This window comes from Botrytis cinerea, chromosome 1, assembly GCF_000143535.2.
Source record: "Botrytis cinerea B05.10 chromosome 1, complete sequence".
In the NCBI taxonomy this organism is placed as follows: domain Eukaryota; kingdom Fungi; phylum Ascomycota; class Leotiomycetes; order Helotiales; family Sclerotiniaceae; genus Botrytis; species Botrytis cinerea.
In genome coordinates this window covers 2247927-2269048 of record NC_037310.1, presented here as the reverse complement: position 1 = coordinate 2269048, position 21122 = coordinate 2247927, and the positions used below count along the sequence as shown (strand labels likewise).

The following is a 21122-nucleotide window of genomic DNA, read 5'->3' as shown; positions in this document are numbered from 1 at the left end:
TATGATAAAGAAATCAGTACAATTTGTTGCTATTGTACATACTGCAGTCTGTGGTCGTGGATGTGACTGGAAAGGTTTAAATTGGTGATGAGCTAACACATTTGTAACTGTACAAGGTTACTAAATTCGGGACCAATCAACATTACTAGACACTGTCTGTTCCGATCGGTCTAACTTATAACCATCAGCAGTGGGTACTTGCCTATTAACAAGTGCGGGCGCAAACCTAAAGACAAACTTCCAAAATCCCTCTTTCTTGATATTTTCCTTTCTACCACCACAACACATAGTGAAGACTATTGCAGTAAGGCTTTTGAGACTCCAGGCTCAGTATTCGAAACAGTCAAGTCAGAATCAATAAAAAAATCCATTCACAGGAAATCTAGTCTTGAAAATGCCTGACAAGTGGGGTAAGTGGCAGAATATTTTATTTTTTCTACGGCGTGTTCTGCGCGAAATGTCTCATAGAATGACGAGCATTTGAAGGTTTGGTTCGAAGACCTACCGCCATACAGATGCACAAACAAAGTATCCCTAACTAACCGCTACTCTACCACATAGATGAGGAATCCTCCGGAGAGGAGTCGGAGCAAACACCCGCACAAACTGCCGTTTCGAACCGAAGAAAGTTCGATGATGAGGAGGATGACGATGAAGTCTTAGATTCCTGGAGTGCGGCTGAAGATTCTGAAGTTGAGCGCGAGAAAGCAAAGGTTGAAGCCGAGCGAAAGGCGAAGGCTGATGCACTGGCTGCTGCAAACAAAAAGTCAAAGGCCCAACGTGTCGCTGAGAAGCAGGCCGAGAGAGCACGACAACTGGCAGAAGGTAGCGATGAGAGCAGTGAAGAGGATGAGGCTACAAGAAGAGAACGTCTCAGACGAACCGAACAAGAATCCGATTTGAAGCACGCTGAGGATCTTTTTGGCAGCATTGGTTTCAACTCTCGCAAGTCTACGAGTGCTGCGAACGCAGTGCAAATTGACGAAAAGAACCCCGCGGCGACTGTCGATTTGACAACCCTCCCACTTTTCGATCCTAAGACCAAGCTGCAATTTGAGAAGCTCCGCGAAACTCTTGTCCCTCTTATTACCAACAATGCCAAGAAAGCACAATACATCATCTTCTTGCAAGAGTTCACTAAGCAGATTTCCAAAGAACTTCCAAGTGATCAAATCAAGAAGATCGCCAGTACACTGACGGCTTTGAGTAACGAGAAAATGAAAGAGGAGAAGGCAGCTGAAAAGGGAGGAAAGAAGTCTAAAGCACAGAAAACCAAGACTACCTTGAATGCAAGCAGGGACACTATGGGCAGCAAAGATACCCAGGCCTATGATGATGATTTCGGAGAGTAAGTTTATGTTACCCCTTCTCCCACGAAGCAATTACTGACGGGTTGCAGTGATGATTTTATGTGAAAGGGCTTCAGTTGTAGTTATCACAACTCAGTCTCTCCAGCATCCGTCAAAACTGGGAATACATCCCCAATGGAATTTTACACGGTCCTACTCAGGTACAAAAGTATTACTAGTGTCTAGCGAGCCCTACACACTGCATATACAGAACCTGCCGAAGATGAAGTTGCTCCTTTACGAATGCACGACGAAACATTGATACATAGATGACAGCAAATGGTGCTGGGTCGGATTTGGGTCGGTTTAGTGATTGGGGGGGAGTTAATGACATGACTGGTCTGATATTTCTAGGTTGCACTTCGGTTCTTCCTTGACTTCAAGATTTGCTATACATACTAGTCGGATTTAAGCATGGATAGACATAGCGAGCACGACTGAACGTAATTTTGGGAATATACCTGCTTCTATACCTTTTTATACGATTTCAATCATCTATCGTGTTTCCAACAAGTGATTCACTATTTCTATCATGACTCCTAAGTCTAGGTTGAAGAGCCCGTGTGCAATATATATAACAAATACCTCCACTCTATGCCCAATCCCACAAATCTAAAATTCATACTCGAATTCTACGTTTCACATCTTACTCGAAGTTCTCGCCGACGTGTTCCTCTCACTCCCAACAACTAGCGCAACATGATGACTGATAGCGACCAAGTCTCCTCCCTCATCCCAAGCCGTCAACTCTATATCCATGCGCCCATTTCGGGTCTGCTTTCGTTCAACTCGAATGAAGAGCCATTCAACGCCATCTGATGGGAGGGACTTCTTGAAATCTATGCTTAAACATAGAGTTGGGAACCAGTACTTTGCGCCAGGAATGGCGGGTTTAGATTCGGAGGGGGCAGTGGTTTCTGGGAGGAATCCGGTGGGGAGCGAAAACATGTCACAAGCGTAGCCGAGACTTTCGTCAGTCCACTGGTTAGGATTTGGGTTAGAATTGTGGTTTAGTTAGGGTGTAGGCTAGAAGAATACGGCAAGGGAGCGGAGGGAGCGATTGGGGGTTTAGGCTCTGTATTATAAAAGAAACGCGGTGCTTACAAATTCGCCAGTGGATAGTCGGATCCATTCGTCTGAGATGATGGGAGAAGGTTGGGTGCGAGGAAAGTAAGTGTGGGCTTTTGTGCTAGCTTTACGGAAGTTGGGGAAGGGCATGCCTTCGAGGTAATAGTTGGGGTCGTTGCCAGTTTTCAGGACTAAAACTCGAGGGTTAATTGGTAGGATTTAAGAAGAGGAGATGGCAAGGGGCAATAAAGACGAAGGCGTTGGATGAAAACATTGGTTATGCTTACGGGAGAGAGAGGCAGGAAGGGGGGCTGGATGAAGAACATGAGTGTGAGGAGAAGAAACGCCTTCTTCCGTCATGGTATTAGAGTGCGTGATATAACCGACTACTTCAACGCGGTCACCTTGTGATAGGGTCACATGGAGAACAGATGTCTGCCTCCCAAGTTTGGTATCCTGGACTAAAGAGAACGTTAGTACACAGAAGCCAGTCTATAGGACGAAAGAGATATTCATACGACGCTCTAGATATATAGAAGTCATGGGAAAGACTAACCGGTAAAGAGGGCAGGACCAGCTTCAGTGCGCCGCAAAAACTCTAGATGGAGCGTGATGGGGTTTGGTTGGTTTTGGGCTGACAAGGTGGTGCGAAAATGGAGGGCAGAGACTTTGAGAAAGACACCGGTTACGAAGCCGCCATGGGGAACTATATTTCTGGTAAGGCCACAAATTTATTGAGAGATGGGTAACCAAGTAGGGGGTTTGGTAAGATGCTTATTTACCTGATCCAATGCACCAGTCCTGCGTAGATTGTTAGTATGGCACCTCAGTAAAGCGAGATTGGACGTCAGGAGTAAGATCATTTAAACCCATGTGTGTATAGCTCAGAGCCATAAAGTCAACTTATGCAGCATATATCAAGAATCTTACATCGGGAAAGTTTGCAGAGTAGGTATGCGAAGTCAATTGTTGGACCTTGGTAGCATTGGCAAAGTTGCTACCTGTGTTTGATGAAGGAAGGGACGTCATGTCGTATATACAAACGTGGGAGGTGAGACAAGAGAAGGTGTGGAAAGATTGATGAAATAAAGTACGAAACAATCCACGAAGCAACCCAAATTTCTGGTCTAATTATATATTCAGGAAACCTGGGGAAGTTCTTGTGGAGATGGGAAGGGAAGGGGAGGGAAAGGTAGGTAGGTATCTTGGAGAGGTGAGCCGTGGTGTGAGACATGCCGAGGTTGACGCACGCTCTATCGCTTATCGATTAAAAGGGTGACACGCTTGTATCTTCGGAGGTTTTTTGTTCTATTTTGCGAATGCTAGCTATGAATGCATTGGAATGCTCCAATACAGAGTGCCAGTGCAGTAGGTAGTCCGCAGCAGGGCAGGATCTCGTATCGAAAATGCATTCAGTGTACAGTGTACGGAGTAGTCCATTTGCCGCGAATACACCTCTCTCGAAGACGAATCTTCACCATACTTTTTGGCCACACATTACTAGACATGGAGGCGCAGACGGAAATACATAACATAACACTCGTATCAAACCTTGAGTGAAACTAGAACAAACTCCAAGAATCGTGACTCTGTTATTATTCACTTGGCTGGATAAAAGAGACCCCCTGACTATCTGCTTCCGCTGCCTCTGTCTAGCACGTCTAGGTACCGAAAAGGCACTTGGAGCCCGTGGGGCCCGTTTAATGCCAAGTTTTACTCTATCGCTCTTATAAACACGTTAACAGCCCTGTGATTGCTGGTCCTGGCCCGTTTCATTCACAAGCCCAACAATGTGCGTCAGCACCAAGGGCGTGGACGTGGGTATTGGCGACGGGTACGGGCGTGCTTCAAGAGGCTGTGAACAATAATCATGGAGGAATTTGAATCTTTTAGGTATCAGCTACCTGGAAATGCAATAGGGAAAAATAAGAGTCAAAAGTAACACGAGACACTGCAGAGGGAATGAATGCACGGGATTGTATCACATATAATGTAGAATTTGGGTAATATCCTTGCTTTGCTTACAAGTAAGATTCATCTAATTCCATTTATACATCTGCTATTGCGACTACCGCGACTGCTAAGGGCACTTATTACTCATCTACTCACATCTCACATCGCTACTATCTCTCGGCCAGGGGCTAACAAGCAAGATCCGATTCTTCGTCGCCTTACATCTATCTGCCTTTCCTCACAGCGGCTTCAACATTCATCAAGTTAACAGCAGTGAAACGACAGTTGAAACAGACCCAGATACAGACCCAGATACAGAAACTACATCAGGGTTGCCTCTAATAAGAGACGAACTAAAGCAAAGGCTAATCTTTTACTACTGCGGCCAGCACCCCGTCTAGCGAGAACCTTACTGTACCGGTCTCCCAGTCTCCCCGTCTAGCTGCTAAAATAGCACTCGTTGCTTTCGACTCTAGCAATCCCAGAGTTTAGGGTACCATATCATATCAACCTTATACACCAGAATAATCAGCCAAATCCCTTCTTTATTACATTTGTTCGTAATTGCTATTATCCGGATTAGATGCCAAAAACATTATCCTCTTTACAGTGTTCGACAATATTGTCAAGAGCAAGGGCCGCCATACCTCCTGCAACAACTTCCAACTAGATAACTTTAGTGGGGTAAACCCTGAGAGACAGACAGAGAGAGTGTGTGTGTGTGTGTCTGTGTTGGAGAGAGAAAGTGAGAGAGTGAGGAACGTACATACATCACAGGAAAATGGGTAATGTTAGTAGCAGGCCAGATGATGGCGCGCCATTGTACTTGAGGGATCAAACTCGCTGTTAGTACTCCCATTGATACTCATCAGATTTCGAGAGAAGGAGGGGACTGATTACGATACACTACTAGTAACTATATCGTCCTTGTCAATCACCAATCAGCGAAGGAAAACACTCTTAAACATTGTTCCAAATGGCTTTCCAGCAACAAGAGTATCTGCGATTCGCGACCTGGGAGACAGTGCTGTGGTGGAATATGTCCAGGTAACGATTATACATACATATACATTGCATTTGTATTACCAAAAATCCTAATCAGAATTCTGCAGGACCCTGATACACTTCCTGGCGCCGCTCCCAATTTCCTCATCAAAATCAATAACGAGGAGGAACTTACCTTCAACTTCACATTCATTATTCGACAATCGCAAGGATTCCTACCTGCAACAAACGGCGCAAAAGATGTGGTCGGATTGATAGATTCAGTTATAAATGGACTTACATATGTATCGGCCTCGACGGCGCGAGAAGTAGAGAATCTAGTCACTCGAGAATTTCACGCCGATCCGAATTTGCACAAGAATGCCAACGTACAATTGGTTGGGGATTATTCTACTGGAGGCAGTCAATCAGTGTCGTTCGAATGGTCTTGGAAATGGAGGCCTCCAAAGCCAACAGAAGATCGCGGGGGTGGTTGGAGAAATAATTGTAGTGTACGTTCGACTGAATCGCATATGCTACTCATTCTGACATTTTTCTAGTTTCTCGAATATGATCAACGGGCGCATCGATTGAATACTTTGGCTAGCTTCTCATTCTGGGTGTCAAGTAAGGCTCTAATTGCTAAAGCCCAATAATCTACTAACAAGGGCTTAGATTCTCAACCATTGAGTATGCCAGGCTCGCCATCTCCCCCATTCCATCTTGTTCCACCCCCAAAATTGCGACTTCCCTCTTCTCAATCCCTCGATTCTCGCGTGAGCGGACAAGAACTATCCTACGAAGATGCACCGCCGTCGCCAAATCCCCTTAGCCTCGATTTGGTTGTTCCTCAAAGTCAAATGGCGGATGTACCCAAGGTTGATGTGTCTTGTCAACGCCCGGGTGAAGATATGAGCGCCACCGAAGATGGACCGTTGTTCAGAGCTACCATGAAAGCGTTAGAGCAAAAAACTGGAAATATGCGCACACGGATGAAGAAAGTTCTCAGAAAGGCAGAGGCAGCGCAAATTGCTCAGATGCAATGCAACGATGCCATTGGAGGATTTATGGAAGCGCTTCGAGAAGCATCTAATTCGAACGCAAACGCAGTTCAGCCCGCTTTGGACCATTACTTTGATAAGATTGCGCGGGAGATTTTACAGTATGAGAAGCAGAACGCTCTCAACCTAGAGAAAGTCATTATAGAGCCACTTGCAAAACTATATACCCTCGATATCAAACAAGCTGAATCAAAGAAACGAGACTTTGAGGAAGAAAGTAAAGATTATTATGCATATGTCTCGAGATACTTGGGCCAACGTCAAGATTCGCTCAAACAGAAAAAGCGCGTTGAAAGCGACACAAAATACCAAACGAAACGTCGGAATTTCGAGCTGAAGCGTTTCGATTATTCTTCATTCATGCAGGATCTTCATGGGGGACGAAAAGAACAAGAAGTTTTGTCGCATTTGACTAAGTATGCAGATGCTCAGACGAGGAGTTATCTCGCCGCAGCCAAGAAGGTGGAACAAATGCTTCCACAATTAGAAGCATTGAGCGCGGAAGTGCAGGATGCGGACAAAGAATTCCAGTACCAGAGGACTGAACGTGAAGAAAAACGGCGCAATCTCGAGAAGAGTACTATTACATATGTGGAACCTGAGACAGTTCCCGCGGTCCCAGTTGAACCCGTCGTACCTGGAACCTCAAGTTCGGGCAACGGCGCATATACATCAGACTCTGAGCTCAACAGAGCGGATAGCACTGGGCATCAACTGAGACCAGTGGCGACAAATAGTACAATTGCTACAGTTACCAATGGCGGCATGACGGAGTTTTCTAGATCTCCTGGTAGCCTCTCGTCTACAGTCGGAGGACAATTAGGAAGCCCCGGCGCAAATCCTCGGTTTCGTGGCATACGTGACCTCGAAGAAAAAGATCACAGTCAAATCACGACGAGTGAGAAGTTGGGTACGCAACGTAAAGAGGGTCTTCTCTGGGCTTTAAGCAGGCCCGGTAGCCACGTTGATCCAAGGGGCCTAAATAAGCAAGCTTGGCACAAGTAAGTCTGACACGCATAGACGCAGTAAGCCCACTAACTTTCATAGATTTTGGATCGTACTTGATGCCGGTAAACTCTCTGAGTACAGTAATTGGAAGCAGCGTCTAGACCTACACATGGAGCCTATAGATTTACGTATGGCATCTGTTCGTGAGGCTCGCGATGCCGAGCGCCGTTTTTGTTTTGAGGTCATAACACCTCATTACAAGAGAGTATATCAGGCAACATCGGAAGACGACATGAAGAATTGGATTTCCGCTATCAACAATGCGCTTCAAAGTGCGGTTGAGGGTAGAGGTATGAAAGATTACCCAGCCTTGGCGCCACAGCCTGAGCCTCATTCGATCAGGAGAGATATTGGGTCTATATTAACAGGAAAGAGTTCTTCGATGAACCACGGACATTCTTCGAATCATAGTAATACTTCTAACACAAATAATGTGTTTAGAAGAACGACGGTTGGTGCGAGACCTGCGTATGGCCGTTCGAATAGTAGTAGCTTTGATGAAAGCCCAGATAAACTATTACAGCTTCTGCGGGAAACGGATCAAGGAAACTGCTGGTGTGCAGATTGTGGATCTGGAATCAAAACAGAGTGGGTGTCGATCAACTTAGCCATCATTCTTTGCATCGAATGCAGTGGTATTCATCGTTCTCTTGGGACACATATCAGCAAAGTACGCTCCTTGACTCTCGATATCAATTCATTTACCACGGATATTGTCGAATTACTTTTATTGGTTGGCAATCGTGTCTCCAATATGGTCTGGGAAGCTAGACTCGATCTAGCTACAAAACCCGCTCCACAAGCTACACGCGAGCAGAGATTGAAGTTCATCACGGCCAAATATGTTGACCGAGCCTTTGTGGAACCGATCTCATCCACTCTTTCACGATATGCAACGGCGGATGAGACCCTTCTTGCCGCGGTCAAGAAGAACGATGTTCAACAAGTGATATATGCCTTAGCGCTCAAGGCAAACCCTAATGTTACTGATAAGTCTCGTGGAACTCATTCAGTATTCTTGGCTCTTGCTGCTGCTGATCCAGCATCTCCAGCACAAGTTACGTCCTCCACTCGAGTCGAACCTCCTGCAAAGATTGTGCCATTCCCAATCGCAGAAATGCTCATACAACATGGGGCTGAGATCCCAACCTCATTGCCTGCATTTCCTTTGAGTCGAAGCGCGACGCTGTACATCGAACAAAAGACACAGCGTGCAGGAGGCACTAGTGATACTTTAGGGGCCTTGCCAACCACAATGACCCCACAGGAGAAGCTTAAGGAGCGGGAGGCGAGATTGCAGAAACGTGTCAGCGCTGGCGGACGATTAGCTAAGACGCCCATCCAGGAACGTTCATGAAATTTTTTGATGGTATGACATGTCATGGTATGTTAATGAATGATGGATGATTTGGGGATACCATGGGATTAGCATTGTTGGCGTTTTTCGTGTTCTTGGTCGGAAATATTTTATTTTGTATTAGCTTAGGGTGGCTTGCTTATATTATAGCTGGAAGGGGGACTAGTCGACGGTTGGCAGATTGGCACAATGATGAATGACAAGGAGGTATAATTCATTGTACTGTATAGTGAGCAAGTGGTATGGTATCGATATCCACCATGGCTTGAAGAATTGAAATGAAAGCAGGCAAGCCACTAGATACCTGGATTTGGATAGGTTAGGTTAGGAAAAGGGGAGGAATAATCTTAATGGCGCATGAGTTGGGTGGAGATGGATAGGTTTAGTTGGGGTTGGCTCGATGGATGGATGGATGGATGCACATGCGGTGTGAGATGGTGGAACGATGCTTTGTGTGATACACATACACATACACATACTCATACTCATACATACTCATACACATTACGTTACATTAAATTACATCCCAAATAGTCTATTGATTATATGCATACCTCTTTATGACTTCGTGTATTGATAAAAATCGAGTAGAAGAGATAAGCGAGGGGGGTTCTCATAATTGCTTACCTGTCTGTCTACCTGCGTATGTGTGTGTCTGTATGTAAAGGGCAGTAGGGAAAAAAAAAACATCAGAAAAATGAGGAAATGAGAAGTTTGATGATGGGCAATGAATGGTATTTGATGTGATGTGATGTGATGTGATATGATATCGTAGAGGTGGTTTGATTTGTGGATTGGAGGGTGGTTACTTGCTTGACTTGGTATATATTTGTATTTATCTACATTCATTCTGTTCATTCAGTCAATAATTCAATCCGTTATATATTAGAACAACATAATGTAAAGTACTGAAAACCACGAGGAGGTATTGACTGCTAAAAGATATCTAGACTAACTATGCTATACTGTACTCTACGGTACGATAGGCGAAGCAATGTAAAGCAATGTAAAGCAATACAAGAAAAAAAACATCTTCCTTGGGCAATTACAATCTCTTCCATCCCATACTATTATCCCACAATGGTCTAATGAAGGGGATGATTATGGAAGTAGAATAGATAAATGGGCCCTAGTAGAGGGTATCAAAAAAGGGACGTCGCCAAAAAAAAAACAAAAAAAAAAAAAAAGCGTTATTAAGTTATGATGTGACCGTGAGGTAGAATATCACTCGTCGACTCGTTCATTTGCACCCAGCATGGTGGTGGTATCCATTAACTTCTTCCTCTCCACCCCCTTAACCCACACATAAGTCCCTATCGTAAAAGGACCAATCATGATTGATTATGCAAACATCGGAGATAGATTTCGTCTTTGATTGTAACCGTCAGCGAAATCCTTCGTTCACAATTCTCCTCATCACACTGTCTCTGGAGGATTTCCATTTCCTTCTCTCTGGGCCTTCGCCTTCCCTGGTACAAAGTCCTTCTTCAGGTCCTTCACCGCCTGACTCGGATCTTCAAGCCCAGCAACAAGTCTCTCCCTCTTGCTCTTGCGTCCTGGGCCCACCAAATCGTTCAAATCCTCCTCGTCACTGCTACTGATCTCATCATCTGAATTCTGTACCATATTAATCTCATTTCCTTCCTTCTTCTTGCGTTCTCGTTGTCCTTCTTTCATCTTGGTAAGATGATCGTCGGTGCATTCTTTCGTGACGATGTGAAGACCGGGGAGATTCTCATTGAGGAATTTCTTGAGGAGGGGAAGTAGGGAGCCTTTTGGTCGGTAAGTGCCACTGTCATTGTCGATTACCAGTTCGTAATGGCTGGGGTCTTTGGGAGGTGCCTCGTGGGGTGGTCCTCCTGGAAGCTCTTCTATTGGATGACTGGATTGGCTAGGATCATCGACTGATCGACGTGGGTGCTTTAGTCGACGAATGAAGAATTCTCCAGAACATGCAATGTAAATGTTTACATCGCTGTGCATGGTATGTTTTGACAAAAGGTCAACACCGAACTCCTTGCCCGTCTCGGTAAATCGAAGAAGTCCATCGAGTGAGAGCACATAGGTGAATATCCTTCCACCTTCATCAAAGTGTACCATTTTGAGAAATTGCAATGCAGCTTCTTCTGATCGGGCTTTGAACACTCCGTATTCTGTACTATTGCTAAAGTTATACACACGGGCGTGTTGGTGATGAAGAGCTTTATTCAAGACTCGTCCTCGTAGGCCTGCTTTTGAGAACATTCCTTTTACGAAAGGCTTGAATTCGACAAAGCGATGGTATAACTCTGCCGGCACTGGACCTTGAAGTTGTATCTGATTTGCTTGGAAACTAACTCGTTAGTATTGTCATAGTTTTAGGTACGAAGGAGAATTGCTTACTCGTATTTCTCAGTTTGTGGCTTATCTCCCGACTCACTTCCAGGCGCTTTAGTACCAGCCAATCTTCCAATCATGGGCGAATAATGCTTGAAGAAATATGTTTCCGCGACAGTATACATTCTGCCATATGGTTCCTCGGATGGTCCCAATAATTCTGCGCTGACATATAGTGTACCATCCATGTGAACATTGCTACTAAACATAGCAGCGCAAGCTCGTACTCCATACGCTCTCTTGCTGCCCATTCTCTTTTTGACATCAAATCCTCTCTCTTTGAAACCTTGCCAATTTGGGCCCAGTGATTCTGCATAAATTGTAACATTTCCCAATCGATCGTCATGATCTGCGGGGTCTTCATCATATAGACGGCATTTCAAACGGAAGCCACTTCCGGGAATGCCCGCTACCGTCCAAGTCTTATTCCATTCTGGATTCGTGTTTTTGTGTACCGTTTGAGTTCGCATAACGAGATCTGGATCTTCCTTGTGTCTTTTCAATAGCGAGGATGTCAAAGTTGCTAAGATAAAAGGGTCGGAGGAGCGAGTATTGAGATCCGAGGCAGGGAGGTTCTCAGCTCGGTGGAACGTAAATCGTACCGTATAACCATCTCGCGCATGGGGAATTGGCGTCGCATCGAAACCACCTGGAGGGTTGTTGGCCATGTCTTTCAGCTTCTGCTGTTTCGAGGCAACCTTTTCCTTTGCCGACTTCAATTGGCCTGGGGTTTGTTTCTCTGGGTCGCCATTCTTTTGTGTGCCATTTTGGGCTGGAGTTGCTTGGGTTGGATTCTCTTGCGCTGGAGTTACTTGTGCTGGAGTCACCTGCGCTGGACTTTCTTGCGCTGGGTGATTTGCGCCATTTGACATGTCGCCGAGTGCTTGACGTTCGACCTTTTCCGACATCTTTGCTTATCCTCTCCAGTCGAGTTATGTTGCGCAAAGAAGAGTGTTGTGATTGTAGTTGTAAAATGAGCTGACAGCCAAGCTTCGTATGACAAAGTGCAACACGGAAGGAGGGGAGTAAAAAAAAGACGAAAAATAATTCATATATCCTCAAGGCAACCAATTGAACGGAGAGACAAGGAAAGGACGAATACGACGGAGCGCCAAAACGGGATGGAACTAGGCCCTCTAATTGGGTTAATTTCGTAGATACAAGGTGAATGCGGACAATGGGCGCGAGTCAACAATGGAAGGTTTGACGCACGGGTGCTGCTGTTTGGGAAGAAGTCGGATGGAGGGATACAGTTATTGTTATTGAAGTTATTAGAGCGTAAGAGAGAAGAGACCAGGCCAACGAGAAGTACCCAGTTCTTATTAGAGGAGGGTATCGTAGGGTGTCGTGCCGGAAAGACTGATTCAAGCTTTTGCCAAGATGGATAGCAGGGTCGTCTACTTGGCAGGGTGGGAAGAGTTGGCGGGATGAGAGGAAGAGGGCTGAAAGGAAAAGTTATACCGGTTGTGTGCATCTGGAATGCATATGCGATGGACTGAATGAACACGCACTGAAAGAAAACCCAGGGACTCGCATTCATCACATCATCATATCGCACCGTCGAGTGACATGCCGACGTCCATCGACTCCACCACCAACCACTGCCAGGAATCCCGAGGTCTGATCTTCTTTTTTTTCAACGGTGAGATCTAACTTTAAGCTTACCTTCGCTAGTCTTTTGCACACACAATCCAATCCAGCGCAAAAGAAAACCAAGTTTCCAAGAAATGTATATAATCTACTCCTTATAATTGGAGCCGTGAATTCCGTACAGCCGTCTTGGTGTTTGACCTGAACCCTGGAGGGGAAATTGAGAATCGAAGAAAGATATCCACGAGACACGCTAGACTCGGCTTGGATTCTCATTGATAAGATACGCATGCTATAATTGTCTCGCAGACTAATCACGGTCTGGCATCCGATCATGGCGTGCAGATTTTCATGCAGTGCAGGAGGATGGGAGAGCCATCTACTACGTCATATGGTTGCTGGGGGCAGAAGAAGAAGAAGAAAAAGAAAAAAAATGGGAATGGGAGTGGGAATGGACGCAACACAGACGCAGAACTGCCGAACAGCAAATCCCATGAAATCAAGGGCTGATAAGGGTTTTGATAACGACGACGACGACAAGGGAGGTTCGCGGGTTTGTTACGCTCTATTGGCTCGACAGAAAGAAGCGGGGAGGGAGTGAAGAGGGAGGAGTGAAGAGGGAGGAGGAGGAGCGGGGAATAATGCAACAAGGCAACAAGGCAACAAGGCAACAAGGCAACAAGGGAACACAGTACGAATGAGATGCAAGTAATAAAATGTCACAATATCCTTCCTTATGGCGGAATCCCACGTGAAGAGTTCGCTGTTCGTGTTGAAAACCGGAATCTGGCGAATGTTTCAACTTGCTTACGTACCTCGAGGTGATTTCATACATCTATTATCTAATAAGTACCTTTCCACCTTTTTAACCCTCCCACCCTTTCACCCTTCTACCCTCCAATCTTCTCCAATCTTTTGATCCATCTAAATTTTCGAATCATCACAAACCACCGTCGAAACCAGTCTTCTTATTATTGCTGTTTGATGCATCCAACGTTCCTATACTTTGTGCAACATGAACATGACGACATCCTCAGTAGACGGGCAACTTAACCACAATTTGGAACAGACTCCCAGGGTCAATAAGTATCCGTATAAACCATCGTTGCTGGGCCACGGTTTGGGTAGTTCTCAAATTCTTATTGCCTGGCCGATGCCGATCATAATATCGTGGGGAAACTCCAAGCGTCTCAATTGTCCAGTCTCTGGAGACGAAATTCTCATAGCGCGGGGTTGGTGGGCACGTGGCGGGATTTACTACCTTGATATCGCTGATATTGCTGTGACGATGGACGCTTATTCAGGCACCGTTGAAATAAGGATTTTACTAGACATATAGTTGTGTCATTGATCGAATTTGGGGGGCCCAGAATGACTGGTTATCCAATCAATCGTCTCGCTGGGCCAGTAGTTCTCAAAATCGATTGAATTCGAAACCCCACACACGGTAGTGCTTCTTGAACTACACATACCTACTACGGTACTTTCTTATTCTTGGCTCCGGTACTGCATTATAAGAGGTAAACTACTCTTAGTAAGTGTTGATATTATGTAGTGGAAAACTAGAGACCACAGGTCACTCAACGACATCCCACAACCCCAAGTATATCTTCCTCAAAACTAATATCAAACTATTCATACGAAGAATTGCTTTCTTCTTATACAATTAGCAACACTGTCTCCTCACTACACGTTAGGATACCCCAATTTGGTCATTATGCCAGTGAAATCCTTCCTCAAAAAGCTGTGTGCCCGTACCTCGGAGTCAATCCATAACAATCATTCACGTCGAGCAAGTAAAGAAGATGAAACATACCATTCTGAGTCCAATCCCGACTACCTCAAAGGCTTACTGGCTGCATCCGACAGGTCACTTCGACCTATTAGAGCCAGCAGTACTCCCAAACATGACTGGAGCTTCGCTGACCAAGAAGTATGGATATTCAGAACCTTAGTCGAGGTGTGCAATCGACCGGACTATAATGCTTACGATATCGTCAAAACTTACAGGAGGGAAAATGATCGGGAGGATTTATACTTGTTAGATGAAGAGGAGTGGTCGAAAATCTTGGGGAGCTCGAAAGATGGCGCGACAGTCCATAGCATCTTGAGGAACATTGAGAGGAGAGGAAAGCCCTGGCTCAGAGATAACATGTCCAGTACCGGATCCGAAGTCGATTCGAAGGGCCAACAAATTGATCACCGTGATAATACTCCGTCTAGAACAACGAATATACATTTTTAAGATTCTCGAAGTTCAGGGATACGTCTATCACCAGCTCATAGTTTTCAAAAACAAGCATGAGGTGTTCTCAGGGAGGAATTGATATAAGTTTCAAATTACTCCCTAGTAATAACGAATTCCAACATCAACACATCTGTTCCCATATGTGCAGTCTCTTTAGGATCATTACCGAGTTGCTCCCAAGTCACCAGCCTCGATCCAGTTCTCTAAACTCCACTGATGGAAAACCCAGTTCACCAAAATAACATCTATCGTTCCGCACAACGCCTACAACTTTTCGCGCGGTTGCAACATATCGTCTTCAAAAAAATCAACTTTAAAAGTATCCTTGTCACGAAAAAAATTCATAACCCAAGCCCCAATGATTGACAATGCCCACGGCATGGAGCTGATCTGTAGGCGCACCATTGAGGTCCCACACCAATTGACGTAATTCTTGGCCGAGGAAGCATCCAATATCTATGAATGAGTCTCCGCCCTTGAGTCGGGCAACAATATCTTTGTACGCTGGCGACTGAGCGAGAAGATTATCAAGGAAGCGACCCAAACCTGTGCACGGGTATGGGCGAATTGCCCATGCCTTTTCACGCTGTACAACAGTTAGTTTTCCTCCACATAAAACGCACTGATGATGTTCATCGCCATGTAGGAGAGACGACTCACAATGTCATATATGTGTTGACGAACGTCCTCGGGTGGGATCTTGCTATACTCCTCGAGAAGTTTACGACACTGTTCAGTCCCGTTAGTCTAAGGGTCTTTCATTCTTGATATGGGCCAGCTTACCTCGGGAGTGATTTTGTGATCGATGCTATCGAGCCACCACTTGTGCTCCTTGCTTGAGGCGGAGAAAAGCCAAGTGTGTATAACTTGTCGAAACGTACCATGCCATGCCATACGAGTTTCGTGAGTTTCAACCCCGCTGGGAAATCCAAAGGTGCAAATCGCTGATTTGGTCCAAGGCTCCATCTTCATTGCAGAATATTGGCGATGTCCTGAGATTGGCACGGTTATTGTCGTTTTAATTCTCTTCGTTAATATATCATGTGTAATCTGGATTGCGCATTTTGGTATATCAGTGGCTATAGAGTCGATGGTTGCATGCGAATGAAGATGTGTCAGGATTGGGATGTGTTGAGAGATCGGGTAGAGGAGCATAGGAGTAACTCTTTTGATCAATATGATATGGAACCGGGCACAATTGGGGATAATCTTTGGTACAGCTATCATGCTGGAGGTGGGTTGCCGGTTGGCAGTCTCTAGAGTATGGATGGAGGGTTTAAGGTCATTCACACGGTTGGACACATGATGTATATAGTCTGGATAGGATATCCTGAGGTGGAGGTTATAGCAAATTTGAATTCAATTGTTCTTCTGATGCTTCGTCATCGCAAATAAAGAGTTCGCCGCGTCTCTCGTCCATACCGCGCCTCGAGACTAGCTCAATAGTTCCACCTTCCTTCTACTGGGGTTCTTCTTCTTCTACACAAACAGCTCTGTGCCGTTACATCCAATTGGGATACTGTTGGAATTCTTGCCCCGCAGATTTCTCTCCAGAGAATCTAACGGCAATGATACTAACATCGTTTCTTCCCTAGTAATAATGGACATCGTTGCGTCCATCATTTCCGAGCCTCGGATACATTCAGAGAATCCATGATTACCGAAGGGGGGACTTCCATCGCTGATTGCTGTCCAATCTAAATCTATTACAGCAACCTTTCCCCTTCTCTCACACAGCGTCTTTATATCTTCGATCGTCTCAGATCGTGGGAATTTAGTTTCTCGTTCCCGTCATTCCGATGACATCACATCACTGGTCTTTCTTCCCAAAATCCTCTCAAAAGAGCCATTCATTCCAATCTCTCCCTCCCCACCCCTCCATAAGGAATCATACCCTGACCCCCATCCAACCTCCTCCACACCATCTCGACTCTCCTCTCACTCTCCCCCTCCCCTTCAACCCTAACCCATCTCCCCTTCCCTTTCCCCTTCTCCTTCTTTCCCCGCGTGGACAACTTCATTTTCATAAATTGCACTTCGGTGCTGAATTTCGCGCAGAGAGATCGTGTGCGTGAGAGGGTGCTTGGGGGGTTGGAACGGGGAGGTGTAAAGGTATGAGATGAGAGGGTGTGGGATGAAGTGTACGAATTTGATATGGAGAGGGGTCTGCTCCGGCTGAAATTGAAGCTGCGGTGGGTAGGAGTAGTACTTGTGGAGGAACTCGTAGAGTTGGTGTCTGTAGAGGTTGAAGTTGAGGAGCGGAGGAGAGGTGCATCCATTTCCATTTCCATGTTCATCGTGGATTACTTTGAGATTGTTGTTTGATTTGTGATGTGGGAATTGGAAAAAAAAGGAGACAGACAGCAAATGAAACCTAGACCGTCGTGGAAAAAGGAATTTAGAAAAATGGAATTTTTTTTTAAAAAAAAGAAAAAAGTATAAACCTTGATGCACCAGGCAATCAATATAGAAGTGAAGATCTTCGAGTTATTGCACTCTGCCAGGAAAGCTACTAAAATGTATATTGTGGAAAGACACATTATCTCCACAGAAACCTCCTCTTTCTTATATACACTTCCATTGCCTCTCCCGCGTCTACAAGTTGCCAAAAATAAAACACATAGAACAGCACCGAAGTCCTACCTTGTTACAGTATTACTCACCGCATTCTCCGATCCAGAATCAGCAGCCCATTCGATGAGCTCCAACAGATTAGACTTCAAACCTGCGGCTGTGAATTGTAGATGTTTTTTGCATCGAACAGGACAATTCTCTATCGTTATACCAATATGATTGGCATCGAGAGATCTCAAGTCAGACGTTGGGGCGGTAGTAGGACCAGTTTGCTGGGAAGATATTTTGAAACGGGAAAGTCATAGGCTGTGGATTGTTCCTGGGGGGTTCTTGGGCGCTTGATGGGGGTTGCAATGTTCCTGGGGTTCTTGAGTGGCTCCACCGCTCCACCACTCTTGAAGTAATAAGAATAAGTTTGAAGGCAATCTGAGGCAATCAATGGATTCTTCTTGTTTTTCGAGTCTTCCACATTGTATGAGTCATGAGTTCTCAATCCACAAGAGGTGTCAAGCACTCATGTGAAACAAAACAAAATGATGGATATCCACACCAGGTAACGTGACCTGCCAGATACCAAGATATGGACATGCACTCCCTCCGGATCCCTTGTTGATTGAAAGGCATGGTACGAGGTGTGGCCCTTGGACACTCCTCGCTCTCGTCTCTCGTCCCTCCTCCCTCCCCTCTCCTCCCCCCTCCCTCCTCTCTCGTCCCTCCCCTCTCCTCCATGTTCGCGGCGTTGCTCGTCTCCAAACTATTCTTGGTCCGGGATTTTGTAGGGCTGGCCGATTAGACACATTGACACGCGGTGCAGGCCAATTAGGTAAGAGATTGAGAAATACGTTCTTGTGAATTGCCCTTTCGCCTCGTTTATATTCAATTAATGCGCGACGGCATCGGTAGTTAATTTCACCCAAGAGTGGAGATCCTTCCGACGCTTTTCCTCAAGGGAACGCGCATTTTCATGGTCCGGAGACGAAATTATATATTCAGGGAGTTTGATTGAGTAAGATTACCTCCGATTAGCAGATTAGACAGCGTGGCAACATGTTCATGAGCGGGCGTGGATACCAGGGAGGCGTTTCCATCTCCATGTCGATGGTTCTTCTTGTTCCTCTTCATGTACTCTGTCCGTACGCACTTCTTCGTGGAACAACACAGACACAGACATAGACACAGACAGACACAGACATTACAGCAAGTAAGACATTCAAGTCAACCCTCTTCACGCTCGGAACTTCACACTATCTAATCTTGACATCCTCTTTCTTTCTCTCTTTCTTTCTTCCCTCCTTCACTTCATTCGCTACATTGCATTGTAAGATCTGACCAGAACGATCGAATCCCGATTCCTGCAAACCTAGGCTTATTAAGAACGCTTTGGGCAGCCTTGCAGTTCTGTGTATATTTTTAAAAGTTCACTTCACTTGTTTCAAACGCGGAACCCTGCAATTTCTCCTTAACACCGAGGAAATTATTTGATACTCAGAAGGTCTTGCTATTGTACCGGCCGGCATTAGGTTATTCATACCGTGTTGCTTTGAGATCTTTGCTTTGAAAACTCCTCTTCTTGAAGGGACAAGAATTCCGAGGATTCCAAGGCTGTGTCAAGTGAATCATCTTCGACCGTTAATAATATCACATTGGGTTCAAGGCTTACAAGGTCATCTGCAATACACGTTCCTGAAACTTACATTACAGAACAAGCAAACATGGAGACAGCCGAAGAATACACCGGACGACCCTCCTTCACCAGAAGATCACCATCTCCAACTGGAAGGCCTTCACCCGCGATAGGAGCAACCGGGGATTCCGCTCGATGCGTTTCGACAGCCTCCGAAGGCTCGGTCTTCTCTGGCAGATCAAGTGCTATGAGCCGTGCGTCTGAGCAAAGTTCGGTCGGAAGCTCGGTTTCTCGATCTTCGTCTGCGAGTTATGGAACTAGAACCTCTATGGCAGGGCAGGAAAAGCCGAAACGACGCGGTTATGTTCGACCACAAGGAACCAATTTCGCAAAGTCGGCACAATCGAGAGAGAGCGTCTTGAGCTTGGGAAGCATAGCACATTTACAGTATTACTTCGCCCGAACTGGTCTATTGGACGGGAAAGGTGGGCGATTAATGAAGAAGAGGAAGGATGGTAGAGAGACTCTGGATTTATCGGTCTTGGACACGTCATTCCTCGTACCTGGCTCGGGGTCTGATGCGGACTCGTCATATGCTTCTACGGCTAGCAGCCCAGAGCTCTCTGCTCAATTTGGCGGTATGCTGGCGGACAGTCCTATTCACGACTATAACGAGGATGTAGATGAATATTTTAGCGGCGAAGAAGACGACAATCCTTTACACATGCTCCCTCCGACAGCAAGTACCTATATTCATCGCGAGAAAGTCGTTGCACCTCCCCCAACTCTGAATCAGCTTAGGCAGGAGTTGGTGGATGCCCTCAATAATGCTACTGCGGCCTTAGAAGACGCAAAGCATGCAAGAACTCCCCCAGCCTCTCCCCTACCCACATCCAAAGCCGAAAATACAAATTCCGCAACCCCCGATGCTAAGCAGAAAGGTTGGTTTGAGGTACAGGGTATGAATATGCTGGATATTATGACTCTCGCTATTCGTGCGGCAAAAATGTATTATACCGCTCATGAACATCCCGAACGCCTCCTAGCAATCAAATCGGAAAGAGAAATCCGAGGAGAGTTGTTATCTGTCCTGGAGGTTTTAAAACGTATGGCTACTCGAGGATTCGCCAACGGAATACGCACAGAAGAAAGAGAAACGATGGATAACTGGGTTGACGGCGTACGTAATATGCTTAGACAGGAGAAAGTCCTGGAGCAAGAAGAGCGAAAATTAATAGCGAGTTGGACCTGGCTTCATGCCGATGGTTGGGCAGGAAAGGAGATCGAAAGAGAGTATGCATTTTTAAAATCTATGGATCCAGAACCCGATACCCTGCCACCACTATCATTAGTGGACGATGTAAAAGATGACAGTCTCCTCCCTACACCATTTCTCGCGGAAATGAAAACTGGCCTAAGATTAGTGAAGCTTCATAATGCAGCAGTCAAGAAAAGCAAAAGACCATTTGGAGCGATATCTACGTTCCATACTGAATTTAACAAGCCATATCGATCAGCCGAGAACCTTCGATTCTGGGTCAAGGCTGCCGAGTTAAGATGGGAAGCAGATGTCAAATTTGATGTTATGGGAGTAGTAAATAGCGAAGACCGTGATGCATGGGAGGGATTCGAAGAAGTAATTTGGAAATGGTGTCGAATGGTTAGGGAAGAATTATCGGAAGAGCTCAAGAGACCAAGAAAGATGTCTATTAAGGTCTAATTGTAATGGACCAATCAACCGATTTTTGTTATGAGTTTTTATCTTCATGTGTTTTCACGCTAAGGCTAGGGAGGGAAAGAGATAGTTCTCTCTTGCATACCAATATTTTATTGCACATAATTAGGGTGGACTTTATGGAGAGAGGCTATCGGACATATAGGTTTTATGGTTATATATTTGTAGTGTTTTTTTTTTTTTTTAGATTTCTTT

The 21122-nt window shown here is 45.4% G+C and overlaps 8 protein-coding genes across 8 annotated transcripts; 4 read left to right on the top strand and 4 right to left on the bottom strand.

The window, feature by feature from the left end:
* Window positions 1-167: 167 nt before the first annotated feature.
* Window positions 168-1829, top strand: BCIN_01g06440 (hypothetical protein). The gene is made up of 3 exons (XM_001561216.2): window positions 168-410; window positions 562-1348; window positions 1400-1829. Exons 1-3 carry the CDS (start codon window positions 395-397, stop codon window positions 1413-1415), a joined length of 819 nt encoding a protein of 272 aa, XP_001561266.1. The 5' UTR covers window positions 168-394; the 3' UTR covers window positions 1416-1829.
* A 21-nt stretch (window positions 1830-1850) lies between these two features.
* BCIN_01g06430 (hypothetical protein) lies at window positions 1851-3622 on the bottom strand. Its single transcript, XM_024690618.1, has 6 exons — window positions 3348-3622; window positions 3200-3218; window positions 2974-3123; window positions 2705-2878; window positions 2454-2608; window positions 1851-2330 (listed from the first exon to the last, which is right to left on the bottom strand). Exons 1-6 carry the CDS (start codon window positions 3444-3446, stop codon window positions 1989-1991), a joined length of 939 nt encoding a protein of 312 aa, XP_024546387.1. The 5' UTR covers window positions 3447-3622; the 3' UTR covers window positions 1851-1988.
* An 853-nt stretch (window positions 3623-4475) lies between these two features.
* On the top strand, window positions 4476-9325 carry Bcage1. The gene is made up of 6 exons (XM_024690617.1): window positions 4476-5215; window positions 5284-5417; window positions 5483-5866; window positions 5915-5981; window positions 6030-7416; window positions 7463-9325. Exons 1-6 carry the CDS (start codon window positions 5152-5154, stop codon window positions 8778-8780), a joined length of 3354 nt encoding a protein of 1117 aa, XP_024546386.1. The 5' UTR covers window positions 4476-5151; the 3' UTR covers window positions 8781-9325.
* A 274-nt stretch (window positions 9326-9599) lies between these two features.
* Window positions 9600-12393, bottom strand: BCIN_01g06410 (hypothetical protein). Its single transcript, XM_001561219.2, has 2 exons — window positions 11163-12393; window positions 9600-11112 (listed from the first exon to the last, which is right to left on the bottom strand). The coding sequence occupies exons 1-2, from the start codon at window positions 12062-12064 to the stop codon at window positions 10197-10199; spliced, it is 1818 nt and encodes a 605-aa protein (XP_001561269.1). The 5' UTR covers window positions 12065-12393; the 3' UTR covers window positions 9600-10196.
* Window positions 12394-14415: 2022 nt separating this feature from the next.
* BCIN_01g06400 (hypothetical protein) lies at window positions 14416-15096 on the top strand. The gene has a single exon (XM_024690616.1). It carries the CDS (start codon window positions 14464-14466, stop codon window positions 14989-14991), a length of 528 nt encoding a protein of 175 aa, XP_024546385.1. The 5' UTR covers window positions 14416-14463; the 3' UTR covers window positions 14992-15096.
* BCIN_01g06390 (hypothetical protein) lies at window positions 15082-16325 on the bottom strand. Its single transcript, XM_024690615.1, has 2 exons — window positions 15655-16325; window positions 15082-15580 (listed from the first exon to the last, which is right to left on the bottom strand). The coding sequence occupies exon 1, from the start codon at window positions 16219-16221 to the stop codon at window positions 15742-15744; it is 480 nt and encodes a 159-aa protein (XP_024546384.1). The 5' UTR covers window positions 16222-16325; the 3' UTR covers window positions 15082-15580; window positions 15655-15741.
* Window positions 16326-16337: 12 nt separating this feature from the next.
* Window positions 16338-17541, bottom strand: BCIN_01g06380 (hypothetical protein). The gene has a single exon (XM_001561223.2). The coding sequence runs from the start codon at window positions 17289-17291 to the stop codon at window positions 16845-16847; it is 447 nt and encodes a 148-aa protein (XP_001561273.1). The 5' UTR covers window positions 17292-17541; the 3' UTR covers window positions 16338-16844.
* A 737-nt stretch (window positions 17542-18278) lies between these two features.
* Window positions 18279-21047, top strand: BCIN_01g06370 (hypothetical protein). The gene has a single exon (XM_001561225.2). The coding sequence runs from the start codon at window positions 19281-19283 to the stop codon at window positions 20910-20912; it is 1632 nt and encodes a 543-aa protein (XP_001561275.1). The 5' UTR covers window positions 18279-19280; the 3' UTR covers window positions 20913-21047.
* The last annotated feature ends 75 nt before the right edge of the window (window positions 21048-21122 follow it).

What these genes read in the sequence shown, in the direction of transcription:
- BCIN_01g06430 (XM_024690618.1), bottom strand. Translation starts at nt 3,446, where the DNA reads ATGACGTCCCTTCCTTCATCAAACACAGGTAGCAACTTTGCCAATGCT. An exon ending in TGGTCCTGCCCTCTTTACCG is followed by an intron (nt 2,879 to 2,973) that starts GTTAGTCTTTCC and finishes CGTTCTCTTTAG; the next exon opens with TCCAGGATACCAAACTTGGG. An exon ending in GACTATCCACTGGCGAATTT is followed by an intron (nt 2,331 to 2,453) that starts GTAAGCACCGCG and finishes AATCCTAACCAG; the next exon opens with TGGACTGACGAAAGTCTCGG.
- BCIN_01g06390 (XM_024690615.1), bottom strand. Translation starts at nt 16,221, where the DNA reads ATGATAGCTGTACCAAAGATTATCCCCAATTGTGCCCGGTTCCATATC.
- BCIN_01g06410 (XM_001561219.2), bottom strand. Translation starts at nt 12,064, where the DNA reads ATGTCGGAAAAGGTCGAACGTCAAGCACTCGGCGACATGTCAAATGGC. An exon ending in CCACAAACTGAGAAATACGA is followed by an intron (nt 11,113 to 11,162) that starts GTAAGCAATTCT and finishes CTAACGAGTTAG; the next exon opens with TTTCCAAGCAAATCAGATAC.
- BCIN_01g06370 (XM_001561225.2), top strand. Translation starts at nt 19,281, where the DNA reads ATGGAGACAGCCGAAGAATACACCGGACGACCCTCCTTCACCAGAAGA.
- Bcage1 (XM_024690617.1), top strand. Translation starts at nt 5,152, where the DNA reads ATGGGTAATGTTAGTAGCAGGCCAGATGATGGCGCGCCATTGTACTTG. An exon ending in GTTGGAGAAATAATTGTAGT is followed by an intron (nt 5,867 to 5,914) that starts GTACGTTCGACT and finishes ACATTTTTCTAG; the next exon opens with TTTCTCGAATATGATCAACG. An exon ending in AATAAGCAAGCTTGGCACAA is followed by an intron (nt 7,417 to 7,462) that starts GTAAGTCTGACA and finishes TAACTTTCATAG; the next exon opens with ATTTTGGATCGTACTTGATG.
- BCIN_01g06400 (XM_024690616.1), top strand. Translation starts at nt 14,464, where the DNA reads ATGCCAGTGAAATCCTTCCTCAAAAAGCTGTGTGCCCGTACCTCGGAG.
- BCIN_01g06380 (XM_001561223.2), bottom strand. Translation starts at nt 17,291, where the DNA reads ATGAACATGGAAATGGAAATGGATGCACCTCTCCTCCGCTCCTCAACT.